The 16,235-nt window shown below is 43.6% G+C and overlaps 1 protein-coding gene across 1 annotated transcript in view; it reads right to left on the bottom strand.

Annotated features, from left to right (window-relative positions):
• FER1L6 (fer-1 like family member 6) overlaps positions 1-16,235 on the bottom strand; it is a 111,352-nt gene that overhangs the window by 46,044 nt on the left and 49,073 nt on the right. The window contains exons 16-20 of the mRNA XM_081116505.1: positions 15,295-15,385; positions 12,142-12,261; positions 10,668-10,820; positions 4,204-4,381; positions 1,871-1,995 (exon numbers count right to left, since the gene is read on the bottom strand). Of these exons, the coding sequence (XP_080972631.1) occupies positions 1,871-1,995; positions 4,204-4,381; positions 10,668-10,820; positions 12,142-12,261; positions 15,295-15,385 (667 nt within the window). The remainder of the gene's footprint in view (positions 1-1,870; positions 1,996-4,203; positions 4,382-10,667; positions 10,821-12,141; positions 12,262-15,294; positions 15,386-16,235) is intronic.

Genomic DNA, 16,235 nt, shown 5'->3' with positions numbered 1-16,235 from the left:
GTATGGAGGCAGAGTCCAGGCTTAACAGAACCTGTTTTCCCTTTCAAAGGATTATTTGATAAATAAATGCCATCTGTTCCTTTGGGATATGGGTCCAAATCAAATGAAGATACTATATGGAGATACAAAACAGAAGGATAATCACATGGTAGCCCAGGGAACAAATTCAAACCCCCCCAACACACATGCACACGCACACACTGATCTCTGCGATCACCTCTGAGCACGTGGATTCCATAGCTGTGGCTGGCAGAGGAGGGTCCCAGGGGCCCACCCTCAGAGAATCCCCCTCCCTCTTGCAGGAAGCCTCAGTGACAATGAAGTCACATAGAAGCTCTGATAGGCAAAGCACCGTCCTGGATAATGACACTGTATATACCTAAGAGATATACACAGTGTCATCAGCCATATATTGCAGGTGAAGAAATTGAGGACAGAGAGGATTTTGCTTAAGATCACACAGCTAATAAATGGAAGAACTTGGATCTGAACCCAGGCAATGTGGCTCCAGAGTCTAGACTCTTAATTACTGCACTGCGTGCTACCTCTCAAGACAGAGAGGAGAAAGAATCCTGCACTCTCCTTGTTTTCACGCTCATTCTTTAGAATGGAGTCACTTCCTTCTGAGGTCTCTCTTGACTTCCCTCCTAGACAAAGCTAAGCCCTCTCTCCAGCACCTCTTGGAGGCCCAGCATTTTGGGGTTCATCAGAGCGTAGCTGACTCTTCTGCCCAGAGGGAAGCCTGTCTCCACGCCCAGATCACACATTGCACAGGAGCAGGGTCTGGTCCCCTCGCTCCCCTGAGCCCAGCATGGCGCCTGGCACAGAACAGACACTCCACAGGTGCTGGTTAGGTGGATGCAACACTGGTGCACATTATGATCTTGGTTTGTGGTCACAAATCAAAATGCAATCTCACCCGTCACCCAGATCATGGCCTCATTTTGGAAAGAAATGCCAGCCCTCATAACATCAACCAACATAATGGGCACCATTCATCAATCACTTACTCCCTTAACTCTTTGCTTCTTTACAATAGCCCTATTTTAAGATGACAGACCAAGGCTTAGTGAGTAAATGCAGCTAGAAAATAGATGAGCTAGAATGAAACCTCAGGTCTCTGTGTCCTGTGTCTTCCTTCCCAGAGACAGGCAAATCCTTTACTGAGCCCCCCTCTCTCGGAACAGTGCACCCTCAGACAACAAAGTAAACCCTAGTGAATACAATCCTATGAACAAGCCCAGTGGACTTGTGTTGATTAGGGACCCTCCTCATATTTCAGCACTCGGTGTCCAGAAAAGGGAGTGAGCACAGAGGGGACAGGTGTGGGCCTGTCTGCACAGGCCTCACAGCATCCATCAGGAAGTGGTATTTTGCAGGAGAGAGAGACACTGACTTGCAGAGATGTTGAAAGTATGCCAGGTTCCCTAGCTGGGAGGTGGAAAGCGACACTGCCAAGCCTAGGCTTCCTGTCCACAAAGCCAGAAAGCCTTCCCCCCTATCAAGACCCTCAGTACAACTGGACCATAAGCCTCCTGTGGTTGTCTGTGTGCTGGTTTCCAGTTTGTTCATTCCCCACCCAGCTTGGCCTTGTGCTTGGCACTTCAGCAGGAGTTCTAGGTACCAGGTTCTGCTTTCCCCGCCCCTCTTCCTTTGCCTGAGGAACCTGATGCCTTGGCTTCAAGATAATGGGTCACACTGGAACAGCAGACCCCATGTCTGTCCTTCCTTGCACACGTGCTTTTGAGTCTGAAACACCTATGAAGCCAGAGACACGGGAATTTGCAGCGTGGCCCTGCCTTTTTGTTCCTGGGGCCTGCTGTGGGTTGGCTGAGGCTGCAGGAAGAAGCCGGCGGGCTTCCCTTGTTACCTTTGTGGTCTGGCAGTGGGAAAGGAACGTGACCTTGGCAAAGGGGTCTGAAAGGCCATTGCTGTCGGCTGCGATGAGGCCCCGGGCTTGGTACATGTGCGCTCTCAGCTGAAAGATATGCCGGTCTGTGGACAGATAGCAGAAAGGGCAGGAGTTAGCGGGTTTTTAGGGGCATTAGGTACATTGTGGGTGTCTGTGTGCAACGCTTGTCTGTAGGTACATCCAGGGATGGACAAAGGAGCCACAGTACCAGGGCCCCTGAGACAGAAATGGACGCAGTAAAGAGGTCATGTTGGTGGGTCCCTGGGGGCCTGGCACTCTCTTTGGTGCTGTCACTGTGGGCTTTAATCTTCAGGACAACCCTGTGAAATATATATAATCATCTCCATTTTACAGATGAGGAAAATGACCCAAAAGGCTAGAATAGGTTTCCAAGTTTACAGAACTAAAAAATGCCGCAGGCTGGGTTTCATTCCTGTCAGGTTCCAAAATCACCTTCTCTTTCCAAAACACCACATTTTGATAAGAGCTGGGCAGAGGGGGGGGGAAGGGGAGGGGAATGGGGGACATCTGTAATACTGTCAACAATAAAAAAATATCAGAAATAAATAAAGAATAAAATACCACATTTTAATTCCAAGCAATTCTTCTGTTTCCACTGGTGTGTGCGTGTGTGTGTGTGTGTGTGAGCACATGCGTGTGTGTGGAGGGAGAGAGAAAGGGTCTTCTCCACAAATAGTTTTTGCTTTAATAAAGTCAATAAAGCCTTGAGCCGTCCACTCAGCCATTCAGCCAGCCAAGGTCATTTTGAGCACCTCCCATATACCAGGTACAGTTCTGGTCTCTGAAGTAGTTAAGAAACCCCTGCCCTTGGGGAGCTCCATGGAGAAGGCAAAAGATAACACAAACACCGCAACCATGGTGACAGGGTCAGGGCTAAGTGTCCTGAGAAAGAAACAGACAGAGGACATGGGAGCCGGAAGGCAGGAGCGAGCACACCTGCTTGATGGGATGGGAGGCAGGGAGAGGGCTGCAGGTTGGGGCAGGTCAGGGTTCAGTGGGGAAGCCCAAGGAAGAGTTCAAAAGTTCACAGCAGAGAAAGTCAACTAGATCGCTGCATGAAAACATGCTGCAGAGGGTCACAAACTGTGGGGAAAATCTTTCCTCTCGTCTGAATTGTTCGTAGCTGGGACAACAAATATGTCCAGGTACCCTGGGTCCCTAGAGGTGGTGTCTATAGAAATAACATCAACCGGTGTGGGTATTTTTCACCCAAAGATAAAACTCTAAGGACAGGATGGAAAGCAGTGGAAATAAAGTCTGGAGACTTTTGCTCCATCAGTTACTAGCTGTGTGATTCGGGGGCAATTCCTAAGCATCTCTGATACATCCTTTGTCTCTCTGTAAAATGAAGGAACCACCCAGGGTTGATGTGAGAAATAAATTAAATCTTCTGTATAAAATGTAGGGCACAATGCTTGGCGTGTGGTAGGTGCTCTCTCCAGAAGCTTGTCTTCTCTGACTATTGAGCCCTTAATAGTCAAGGTCAACCGACATCAGAGGAGCCTATGCAACACAGGAAACCTGGGTGTGCAGACTTTCTCCCGGGTTTCCAACACTGGCTCAATTCAAATCTCAGCCTCCGGCTAAGTGAAGTAAAATTACTCTGCTCTATCTGAATACAGCAGCTAGAGACCCTGCAAACTGAAGCGAGTTGGAAAGAGAAGCAAAATGCAACTGTAAGGCATTTATATTTATAGCAAAATTTAAATTACATGAAAATGTAAACATGATGGCATTTGTGAAAATGTCTACAAAGGAGCAAGGATTACATAAAGCAATTTCTAAAAGCAGCCAAGTCAAAAAGCAAGCTAGAGAAAGATGTGTGACCTCACTGATGCCAGTTTCCACCGCGTCCTTCCTGGGAAATGTAAATGCCTGCTGTTGCTGGATCAAAACCCCAGTGCTGTGCAAAAGGGAAAATCTGCTTTAATTCCTCAGGTCATGTCAACACTAGAACTTACTGACATTTACTGAAAACACATCTTTCTCTTAAAATCCAAACTCGACTTATATAGTCTGTCTACAAAGAAACTCAAATTGCTTTCTTTCCATCAACAAAAATATATAAATTTTCATTTCAGATGTGTTTAATGACTTCGCTTTATTCTTTTAGATCAGACATTGGAAGGTAAGGAAGAAAACTGAGAAATTATATTAAAAGAAGGCAAATAAGTTGACCTTCCCTCCTCACTGCATGTCTCCCTCCTCACTGTTTTCTTAGAAGCCACCAGAGATATCTAACAACCCCCTTTGCCCAGAGGGCATCGTACCTTTGTAGATCAGGTTGGCTGGAGGTTGAGTGGGGACAGCCACTTTGGAGGGCATTTCTGCTTCATAGCCGGCTGGCAAGTTGTCCAACATGGCACTAGAGTGTCTGGCAGGGCCCAGCCACAGGTACACGTCCACTTTCGCTTGCACTGACCAGCCAGCTGGACGTTTTCCAGGAAGCTGCAGAAAGGTCACAAGGAAGCTCACCTCATTGGAAAGAGCCGATTATGGGCCCTGCTTCAACGAAGTGCTTCCTGGGGACCGAGGGACATACCCGGAGGTGTTCAGAGAGCAGTTCTCAGGAGCTCATTGTATAGCAAAATGAGACCATTAAATGACCCCAGTTGTCACGATGCACAGTTCCAGAGGTGGATTCAGGGTTAATGGGCCCTGAAGCTCGAACAGGCGCTGTGTTAAGCACTTCTGAGCCTTGGGTCATTTCTATCTCACAGGTTTGTATGGTTATTGCCCCCATTTTATAGATGAAAAAACTCAGGCTCAGAGAGGTTAGGTAAGTTCCCAAAGAACACTCAGCTTTTAAGCAACAGAGCCAGGACTTAAACCCAAGAGGGATGACTTCAGATCTAGACTCCAGACTCCGAACCCCCACCGCCTGCCTCTTCCCAGACTGAGCTGAAATCTCCCATCCCAGATCTTCTATGTGCCTGACCTCCAGCAACAGCCTCTCCCTCTGCTTCGTTCAGAGGAACTCAAATGCTTCTTCTCTAAGCCAGGTTTCCATGTGCTTGAAGGAACCTACCTGATCTACCATATTCTTTCTTCCCAGCTAAATCCCTCTCATTCCTTTACCCCTTCCTCATGCAGTATGGTTTCTAATCCCTCACCCATCACCAGGATTAGGAGAGTCCTTGCCCCATCTAAGGAGTCCCAGGCCCCAGGCTTGGCTACTTTCAAGACTGCTGGCAAGGCCTTCACTCTGAGAATGGCAACCTCTCCAGATTTTGTTGACCCTTCTAAGTGCCCATTTCTTAGTGTTTCTTGGGATTGCCTATCAGTATTGCCCTCTTTCTTCTGCACCCCTTCTTTTCCATAGAGAATCACGAAATCCTACTATGAGAGGCTACAACTTGCTCTGACTTTTCCAAGGCACCCGTGGAGAACCCCTGAATCCAAAACTGAGCAGAGCTGTTCACTTTCTTATCTTGCTCTGCAGGTGCCTTCGGTGGATTTTGAGCAACTCAGTTCAGCAACTACTACAAGTGCCTCTAGGAACTGCTGAGGGAGTGGGGTCAGGAGGGCATCACAGTGACTAAGACATAGTCCTGACCCCCTCCAAGAGCTCGCATCTAGACAAGGAAGGCAGCTTGCATTCACTTACTCACGTTCAGTCAAGGGTAAGAGAGGAAATGCTACGGGAGCGGAGAAGCAGCTGTAGGTACTTCCCCCGTTTCTTGAAGGCTCAGTGCTTTGGAGGCGGCCCAGTAGAGAAGGCAGCCCAGGAGGAGGGAGTGCATGGATGAAGAGGGGGCAGGAACTGACGGTGGGCAGAAAAGAAAAGCTGGGACAGAGAATGACACAGACGAGGCTGAAGAGTCCTGCTGCTTATGTGGAGGAGTTTGGATTTGATTCTTTAGGGAGTGGGAAGCATTCTTCATTCAGCTTACAAATAGCAAAAAGGTCATTTTGTTGTTGGTAAAGACAACCACTCTGCAACTAATAATTCTAAAATATATAATAAGACAAATCTCAATTCATCGCTTCTATGATGATAATAATAATAATAACAATAGCTAAGATGCACTGAACACTTGTTCAATGAAACAAATATTTATTGAAAGCCTAAGGTTATTTTGTTGTAATAAAAGAAATCCCTCCGCTATTTGTAGATATCACAGGAATTTTGTCTGTCGGTTCACAGTGATGTCCCCAATGCCCAAAAGAGGGTTTCACACCCAGAAAGCACTTAGTAAATATTTGTTGAATTATTTATTTTACTACTACTAATAATAGTAATAATATTTCACATGCATTGAGCACGTACATTGTCCAGACCCTGGTCTAACATTCCCTCATACACACAGAATGTCCTATTACCTGCATACTGGTAAGAAGTCATAGATAATCACTCATCTTCATGATGACTATAAAGTAGATACATTTATTTTGTGTGCTTTAAAGATGAAGAAATGAAGGTTCTGAGTGGTTAAGACAATTGTCCAGTGTCACAGAGTGAGGCAGGGCTGGAGCCAAGACTCAACCTTGCTATACCTTGTTCAGAGCCCATCCTCTTAGCCAGTGCTCCTCACACACTGACATGTGTATCAGTACATGAGAACTACCTGAGCATCTGTTTAAAATGTAAATTCTGACTCAGGAAGACTTGGGAAGAATTTGAGATTCTGCATTTCTTTGTTGGTGATGAGCCTGCTGGTCTACCAGCCACAGTTTTAAGTATTTAAGTACGAAGACTCCTAACTTACTATGTTGCATTGACAAGGACCATCATTCACTTCTATTGCTATGAAAACGTGTGTGTGTGTGTGTGTGTTCATGGTTAGAACCAAAAACTCAGCTAACATCTTGTGAAGATGTTACACAAGAACCACTGTTGCACTCCTAAGTTTGCAGGGTTATGCATCTTTTTAAAAATACACAAATTGACAGAAGAAGATCCGACTTTGGGTGGTGGGCACACAAATGCGATATATAGATCATCTATCATAGAATTATAAGTTAGAAACCTATGTAATCTTATTAACCAATGTCAGCTCAATAAATTTAATTAAAAATAAAAATAAATTTTAAAAACAAAGTGTAATACACAAATTGAAATTGCAGAATCTCGCTCAAGTATCCAAGTTGGAACGCACGCAGCATCATCGAGCACCTCCCTGGGTGCTTTCAGTGGCAGCGTCCCAGTTTTAGCTTCACAGGCATTTCCAGCCTGGGTGTGCCCTTCCCTGCCTCCCCTCTTCCCCACCCTCCTCTCTCTCATGAGCCCCTGTAGCCCGGCCAAACATAACGACTTCTTCCTTTTTGAGAATAGCATGGTAAGGCAGAGGGGCAAAACAGGGAAAAATAATTAAAGAATGCAAAAGTACATTGAAAAACTATGATCATCAATGTATAAAAATTGCATGAGACAGAAAGCTACAGTCTTCACCTCTCTCAGCCCCCTCCCCCCCCCCACCTCTCTTGGGGTCCTGGTGAATGCCAGCCAGCTTAAAAGAAAGAGAAATCTTGGCAAGTCAGAAAAGGGAGAGAAAGATGGAAATTCACACGAACTATGTTGAAGTATTTTGATCAATATTAGTAAGAGAAAGAGCTGTTTGCCTTGTGGAGGTTTCACTCTGTGTCAGGACCCAGACACCATTTTCTACATCCTGGGGAAAGCTGGTTGGAAAACTAGAGCCCTGAGAAGAAGAGACTGAGGGGTGTGGAGCGGAAGACAGGGAAGAGATGGGTTTGAGAGTGAGAAGGGATCTCTAGAGCTAACGCCAGGTAGACTGGCACAGAGAGGAGACTCAAGGAAATAAGAAAAGGAAGGTTGAGAGTCCCCTTCTGGCTGGGCTCTAAGTGCACAGGAAGAGTTTCCTTTTGGTAATGAATGAATGTCCTTTCCTGCCCTTCGGCCACTAGGGGCACTGTGGGCATGAGACTGAAGGGAAAGACCCAGGCTTTTATGGGATGGTGGGTTGGGCTGAGCTCAATGAATTCTGTTTGAGCATTGTTAGTTAGCATTTAATTTAGAGAAAAAGAAAGATCATGGAACCAGGGACCACGAAAGCCTGGTTGCCATTACAGATTTACCAATACTCAGCCATGTGTCTTCAGATGAGGCACCTTCATTCCCGTAGATGAATATTCCCCAAACTGGGCCCCTAAGAACCACAGATTCCCTAAAAATTTATAAATAGCTATTTTAGATGAATAAGATTGGCAAGTTTGGGTTGTAAAAGTCAATGATGTTTCCTGACTGCAGGACTTCTCAGAGCCTTCATGGGAACTGTGAAACTCCAAGAGAGGGATTCAACTGCAGCCTCCTAAATGTGGTTGAACAAGGAATGTTGTTGGAGTCACTCAAAGGACATCTGTTACATATAATAAACTTTGAGAAAACTCTGGCCTGGAGATTTTTAGATTTACATTCTGTCCTTTGTCTTACTGCACTTCCGAATTCTCAGCTAATACACGGAAGTAAGTGGCAGGTGTGTGAAGATTTTGTCTCCCTGGTGCAGCTCTTGCTTTTTTATTTTCAGATTTACCAATTCAGTGAAGAAAAAGGCCTAAAGGGAGGTGGAGGGAGTGAGTTAAAAGCTGGGTTGGCAATCAAAGCAGGACTAAAAATAGTTTTGCTGAATCATCTTATCAAGATGTGTTATCATGTCGGTACAATTGAATTCAACAAAATTCACAAAGCTATCACCCAAAGCAATCCCAATGGCAGAAGGAAAATATAGATAAAGAAGTGAGCCAAGGTTCTCAATCCTGAGTTATGTCTACCCTCTGGCTTTATTTGACAGCTGTTCTTTGTTCTAATTTTACATAATGCCAGGATACATCAAAATATTCAGGAGGGAACAGTATTTTTAGCACAGCGCCTTTGGAAATGATTTTGTTTTTAAGATAAATGTTTCTTGTGATCTCAGAATTTCTTGGATGGAGAAAGCTGAAGAAAAAATCCTGATATTTGTGGTGAAAACTTGGGTAAAAATTTCCTTTTTCAGTTACAATTTTACAGGGGTGGGTTTAAAAGTCATTTTATACAGATGACAGAAAATAACATACAGAGCCCCAACACATCACTGGATATGAAGGGGGCACACGCTTCCAGAAACATCCTCTAGATGTTGGATACCTACTCTGGGTGATGCACACTCTGTGTTCTGTATATGTGTTTATCCACTTAATCCTCAACGCCACCTCCACTTGACTGAAGACCAGGAGACACAGAAATGGTAAGTAACTTACCCAAGGTCACACAGCTAATAAATATTAGCCCTGGAATTCTGTTATGGATTAAATTGCATTCCCTCAAAATTCATGTTGAAGTCCAAACGCAATACCTTAGAATATGACACTATTTGGAAATAAGGTCATTAAAGATATAGTTAAGATAAGGTTGAACGCGAGAAGGGTTCTTCTAAAAAGAACACCATGCAGGGAGAGACACACACAGGGAGAAGATTGTGAAGACGGGAAGTATGCTGCCACAGCCAAGAAACTACTAGAAGCCAGAAGAGAGGCCTGGAACCGATCCTTCCCTATCATCTTCAGAGGGAGCATGGCCCTAATGACATCTTACCTCAGGCTTCCAGCCTTCAGAACTGTGAAATAATAAATTTCTGTTGTTTAAGCCTTTCCGTGGTATTTCGTTACAGCATCCTAGCAAACTAATCAAATTCCAACCCACAGTCACTTGATTTCAAAGCCCAAGAATTAAACCATTAGCCCACGCTGCCTCTTCTGCCTACAACAGTTAACCGTCACATCTGCAGTGAAGTCCAGCACCGATGGCACACAGGGGCTCCCTAACCTGGCTGCTGGCGGCCTTATTTATGTGCCTGCCCATGTGATGCGTAGCCCTACAAACACTCAGGGTCTCTAGTATGCTATCACATTTTCTCATTGAAGCATTGCTATCTCTCCATCCATCCTTCACGTGGCATGGTTTTGACCTTTTCACCCTCCTTTTGGGGAATTAGGGGAATAATTATGTTATAGCAAGAAATCCAAACCAGAATTGTCAGGATAGTCTAGTAAGAGTTAGGAAAAGTTAATCAGTCATTAGTGAGTGTTAAGCCTTCAGACCACTCTTTCTCCATATTTGCTCAAGTCTACTTCTGCAATAGAAATGTCTTTGTAGTAGAGGTAAAATACCCAGGGTTTCTAAGAAAGTCTCAAATCTTAAGTTAGAGACAATAGAATCCATCCAGAGATTTTTCTTATGGGGTCCACTCATGAGGCATTGGGGGACCCTGTCTTTATAAAGGGTGCAGGGACTCAAGTTGAAAAGACTATCATATTTTTACAATTTAAGCCACCAGCAATCCTGAAATAGCAGTTCTGTGAAATATAAACCCCTTCTCTTATAATTTTCTTTGAAATCAATTTTGAAAATACAGATGAACTTATGTGAGAAAACAAAACAAAACTGCCATGGACAAATTACACAAGAGAAGAAGCAGAGAGGTGACCAATATAAAAATGTTCCTTCTGCCTAGTAATCAAAGAACTAAAAATTAAAGTAACCTTGAGGTGCACTCACTAGATTAAAAGAGAAAATTTATATGTGTCTGGCGATACAGTAATTGGAAAATATTCAGCCTCAAGACAGTCTGCAGAATCACAACTTAAATCAAGAGGGGGCAGGGTATGCCAGTTATCCTCAGACCTTTGAAAGTTTTAGGGGAGAGTTAGAGATATGGACAGGCACTAAAAATGCTGAACAACCCAGGAAAAGCAGAGATTTCCCATCTTTGAGTCAAAAATAGTGCAGACTTACTTTGAGGAAATGAGTTTTGATGGTTCCACAGTATTTCCCCATCTGCTCCTTGACGGGGGAGTAGAGCAGGTCTTTGGAGGCGATGCGGGCATATGCCACTCTCTTGTTGTTGCTGAGCATCCAGAGGAAGACATCGGGGATGGTGTGCTGTGGCTGCCGGAATGCAGGGGAATGGGTTTGATAGGCTGGTGTCTAACAAGTGCACGTCCGGAGTTCTCCTATCCTGAAACAGTCCCCCTTCTGCAAATTCTGTGACTTAACCCACCCAGGTACTCAAAACACATCAAGCAAGTTAAGCTACACTTAACTTTTCCACACCTTCCCATGGATTTTTTGGTCAATCTTGTAAGGGTGATTTAGCTTCAAGCACTGGGTCTCCTAAGAACCAGGTAACATTTCTAGAATCTTCAAATAAAAAAACAAAACTCTATGAACATCTTTCCATTTACTCTTGGAAGAGGAAACAATTCCACAGGGACTTTAGACCTAAAATATAATTGTAAGCATTTTAGCTCCATGTCAGGTGGTTATTCGGGAGAAACTTGACTAAACTGCACAGAAAATTAGGCTTTAGAATTGAGCTAGTCAATGTAGGAATTGCAGAATCCTCTGCCAAGAGGCGCATTATGTTATGAATGTTTGAAATGTACATTTCTGAGCCCACGTAGCTACCGAAACAAAAGAGAAGCATATTGTCATAAACCAGGCTTCACCATTCCTGGGCTGCAAGCAGATGCTCTGTATTTTGAATCCATTAACACCCTGATATAACTGGCACCCTCATCGGGTATCCCTGCTCCCTTGATATGGAAACAAACATCCCTGTGGACACTTTCCTGGTCACAGGGTTGGTCAGTCACAGACCTGAAGCCCTGATGCCTGGTTTGAACGTTCTGGGTGTTTATTAAACCCCTGCATCTACTAAAATGACTGCCTGCCTCACTGCTCTTTATGCCTTCAGAGAATAAGTGATTTACAGCAAGAAATACAACGTTTGAGAATGACAGAAGCAGTAAACCTGTACCTCTTTCTGCAACCTTCCCACACAAAACACTGTGTCTGACAGAGCAAATATAAGGGCCATTTTAGATCATTCTAGAAGTCACTAGAAGATACTGGTTAGGACTAACTTAAAAATGAGAAGCTGATTGGACCTTTACTGAGCATGAGTTTCAGTCCAGTTTGAAAACTTATCAAAGATCTGTACTAATTTTGACTTGTCTTGAGCCCATTAAGGGACATGCTTTTTATTTCTGCTGAATACACAAGCTTCATTTAAAAAAAAAAAATCAATAAAGCTATAGATGTTTGGCTTAACTCTAAAATCTCCTTTTTCACCCCTAAACTAATAGTGCCCGCTCAGCTCAGCAAGGTGCAGGAGACAATACTGCTCTGTCTTTCATCCTTATGAAACCTCACTAGGAAGACACCCAGTCTAATCTTCCAAATGAGGGTCACTATTAGAGTTGGTTACCTCGTCCACAAGAAAGCGGATTTTTTCCACAAAATTTTGAGCTTCATGAATCATTTCATCGAGTGATAGCTTTTTCTTCTGCTGCTGAATGATCCCCTTGGCCTTTTTTGCCATCGCATCCTAAAACAAGACAAGAATCAGTGCAGATCTTTCTAGAAATCTGGAGAATCCTGAAGGTGTTCGTAAGCTCCATGCTGAGCCACTCATGGGGCTGTTTCAGGGCTGTTGCTGCCCATCTAATAGAATTTTCACAGGAGTATCGAGGCAGTGAATATCATCTCACTTCCCTCTGACAGATGAGAAGCTGAGGCCCAGAAAAGTCAGAAGTTTGTCGAGGTCCCATGGCTCTGGTAGACGAGACCTGAATCTAGGTTTTCTGATACTGACAACAACTATAATAATAGCAGCTGAAATGTATTGAGCTCTTACTCTGTGCTGGGCAATGTTCTAGCTGCTGCATTAATCCTCATAGCAACCATAGCAACCGGGGTAGCTACTATTATTCCCATTTGACAGCTGGGGAAGTAGAGTAATGCAGCTCTGAGACACACAGCAGGAGTTGGCCTCTAGCTGAGCCCAGAGTCCAAGTCTTTAGTTACTGTTCTCACCACCTCTTTCTAGAGGCCTGGTGGATGCTTCCAAACCAAGGTGGCAGCATTTGAGAGATGCTGCCAAGGAACTCAATATGAGTGATTGAAACACCCGAAAGTGTTTACTCTGATTCATTAGCTCAGCCCACATTTGTGCGCTTAGGGAAAAAGCCGTGTGAGTTGGCCCTGCCTGTCCCTCCTTCCTCCCGCAGTGTGTCACTCATTGTGCCCAGGCACACCGATCCTCAGGAGGCCCGGAAACATGCCAGCTGTGGTTCATATCTCAAGACTGGTGTGCTGGGGGTTTCCTCTTGCTCAAATGTTCTTCTTAGACTCTGCAGAGCTCATTTCCTCTCTTGTCTCAACTTAAATGTCACCACTGCATTACATGGCCTTTTAAGACTTCCTTCATCACCATAACCTCTAATGAATTTTATTTAACTGTTGTTTACCTTTATCTCTGTCTTCTCCACTAAACTGGAAACTTCATTAGGACAGGGACCGCCTCTGCCTTATTCTTACCTTATATTCTCAGCAGACAGCCCTGTACATCATCTGTAAGAAATCTGGACTTTGTCCTGTTAATGATTAAGGTGTCCAGTGAATGCTTTAAGCCATAGCACTCTAGTCAGGTTGGTGTTTTAGAAAGCCCACTCTGGCTGTGGTGGGGGAGGTGAATGAAGGAAGACTAGTGCCATAGTCTAGGCCAGAGCCACTAAGGCCCTCAGTTTAGCAGTGAGTCTGGGGATGAAGCAGAGTAAGTTCCAGAGTCTTTAAGGGGCAGAATCAACAAGGCCTGGGGTCCAACTGACTGTTTAGGGTGAGAGGTAAGTATCTGAAATTGATTCGTGGGCTTCTGGGTAGAGCAACAAGTGTAGCTGGTGGTGCCAAAACAGAATTGGAAGCAAGCTTAGGTGGGAAGATGATGGGTTGCGTGGGATATGTGTATTGAGTCAGACAAGCAGGGGACGTGTCCACAGTAGGCTGGAAATACAGGTCTGCAGGTGAGGAGGTAGAGCTGGGCCACTGCAGAGACATTGGAATCATGGACTTGTCAGGCTAAGGACTGTCAGACACGGAGAAGACACCAGAGTGCCATGGGCAGTAGGTAGTGGACGACACTGGGGAGACAGGGAAGGGCCGTCAAAGGTGCTGAAGAAGAACTGGGCCGGGAAGATTTTCTATATGGTGGGAATCTGGCCTCGCTTGGAGTACACAAAATGAGTACACAAACCTTCATTTAGTTTTCTGCAAAGAAGGGTGAGCCAGGAGTTTTGAGACTTGAGTTTTAGTCTCTAGACTATTATTAACTAGCTGTGACCTTGAAAAAAAATCATTTAATCTCTCCGGGCCCCACTCACATCTTTAAAATAGCCCTGGCCAGTCAAACACTGAGTAATTGTTCTTTGCAGAATGGTCATGGCCTCATATAAAATGTCCCTTGGTGCCACTGCTGGAACTGAAGTTTGCAAGTGAGAGAAGCCAGGGTCTGACTTGGTCTGGCATTTCTCAGTCATCCATCATTCAGCAGGGTCTGAGCATCTGTAAGGCACCCAGCACCATGCAGGGCCTCCAGGACACCCGGGGGGGGGGGGCGGGGAGACCAGCTACAGCCCCTGTTCTCAAGAAGTGCTTACAACTTCTAAAAAATATTTTTTATTTTTCAATTACAGTAAACTAAACTTATATTAGTTTCAGGTGTACAATGCCATGATTAGACATTTACACAACTTATGAAGCTATCACCCTGATAAATCTAGTACCCATCTGACACAATACATAGTTATTACAATAGTATTAACTGTAGTCCCTATGTTGTGCTTGACATCCCCATGACTATTCTGTAACTACTAATTTGTACTTCTAAATCCCTTCACCTTTTTCACCCACCCCCTAACATCCGTCTGGCAGCCATCAAAATGTTCTCTGTATCTACGAGTCTGTTTCTGTTCTGCTTATTTTTTATTTATTTATTTATTTATTTATTTATTTATTTATTTATTTATTTATTTATTTTTAAGCTTCCACATACAAGTGAAGTCATCTGGCATTTGTCTCCTCTGTCTGACTTATTTCACTCAGCGTAATACCCTCCGGGTCCATCCATGCTGTTGCAGATGGCAAGGTTTCGTTCTGTCTTGTGGCCAAATCATATTCCATTGTCTATATGCACCACTCCAAGAAGTGCTTACAACTTTTAACACAGTTCTTAATGGGAGGAAACCAAGAAGAGGAAGAACAGTCATTTGTTTTGTTGTTGTTGTTTTTGATCTCTCAGCTTGTGAAAGAATCTATAGTCTTTGACAGAATAAAAATACCAAGAAAATAAACAAGGGGAAATCCATCAGCGTAGGATGTAGGACTGGTGGGCTTCTAGCTCATTCTTGTAAATGTTCAGTAAATGTTAGTTCCTTTCCAACTCACCCACATATTCCCTGCTCATTCATGTCTCTGCATCATGCAAACGTATAACCTTGAGAACCATATCCTCATGCCTCATCCATGAATTTATTTTTAAAGTACGTTTCAATTCTCTTCAAAATATAAATAGATTTTCACATACCAGTTCCTGCCAACAGAGCGTAAGTCGTTTCTTATCTAAAGTGGTTTGGTTCAACATCTTGGGCTTTTTTTCTGCTTCAGAGATAAAGGCACTGGAAGAGAAGGACAATTTTGAAACCTGCTCAGTGACAATCCATTTATATAATTCCAGAGATCTGCACATATACTTCCTGTAGTACAATGACAAAGTTAGTGAAGCTACAAAACCAAGATCTTTCATTTAGGATTAAGCAATGACGCACTAACTTTTCTAAGGGACAAAATGAGAATCTTTACTTATCTGGGAAAAATGATGCCCAGACCTCACATGGGGAGCAGATGTTTGTTTTCCAGTTTCTTTCAGTCATATTTATTGCAACTGCTGCCCAAGTTCCTAACAACCACCACAAAATAAAACAGTTTTCCTTCATCTTACAAATATAACACTCACAAAAAGGTTCCTAAAAATTTGTCTGTAAAACAAATATCTTAGACTCAATACTGGGATGTGTCTTCACATGTGAAAAACTGTACAAAGGACTGAGTAGTAACATTTCGAGGGATGAAATTAAAAATGTGTTCAATAGGAAAATGGTAAAGGTTATGAATGCAATTGAAGAAGAAATATACATGGTTTTAATTGGAGAAATGGGATATTGTCTTAATCAGCATTAACTTAAATGCAATACCATTTTTATCTATTAAAACTTCAATAGTAGTCAAGGTTGATGAATGTGGGATGCTCTCACTCCCCTCCATTATTTTAGGAGCAGGTAAATTGTTATGATGTTTTTTAAAATTTACCTTTATTGCTGAAAGTATTGGATATGGAAACCATGAAAAACAACCAGCCAGAAATGAAGGATGACACAGCAGAAATAAAGAATACGCTGTTACAGTGTATAGGAGGCGATCTGACAGCACTCGTCAACATTTAAATGTCTATATAATTTAATGCAAAAA

Source organism: Miniopterus schreibersii, assembly GCF_964146895.1.
Source record: "Miniopterus schreibersii genome assembly, chromosome: 17".
Lineage (NCBI taxonomy): Eukaryota > Metazoa > Chordata > Mammalia > Chiroptera > Miniopteridae > Miniopterus > Miniopterus schreibersii.
This window is presented reverse-complemented; position numbering and strand designations above follow the sequence as displayed.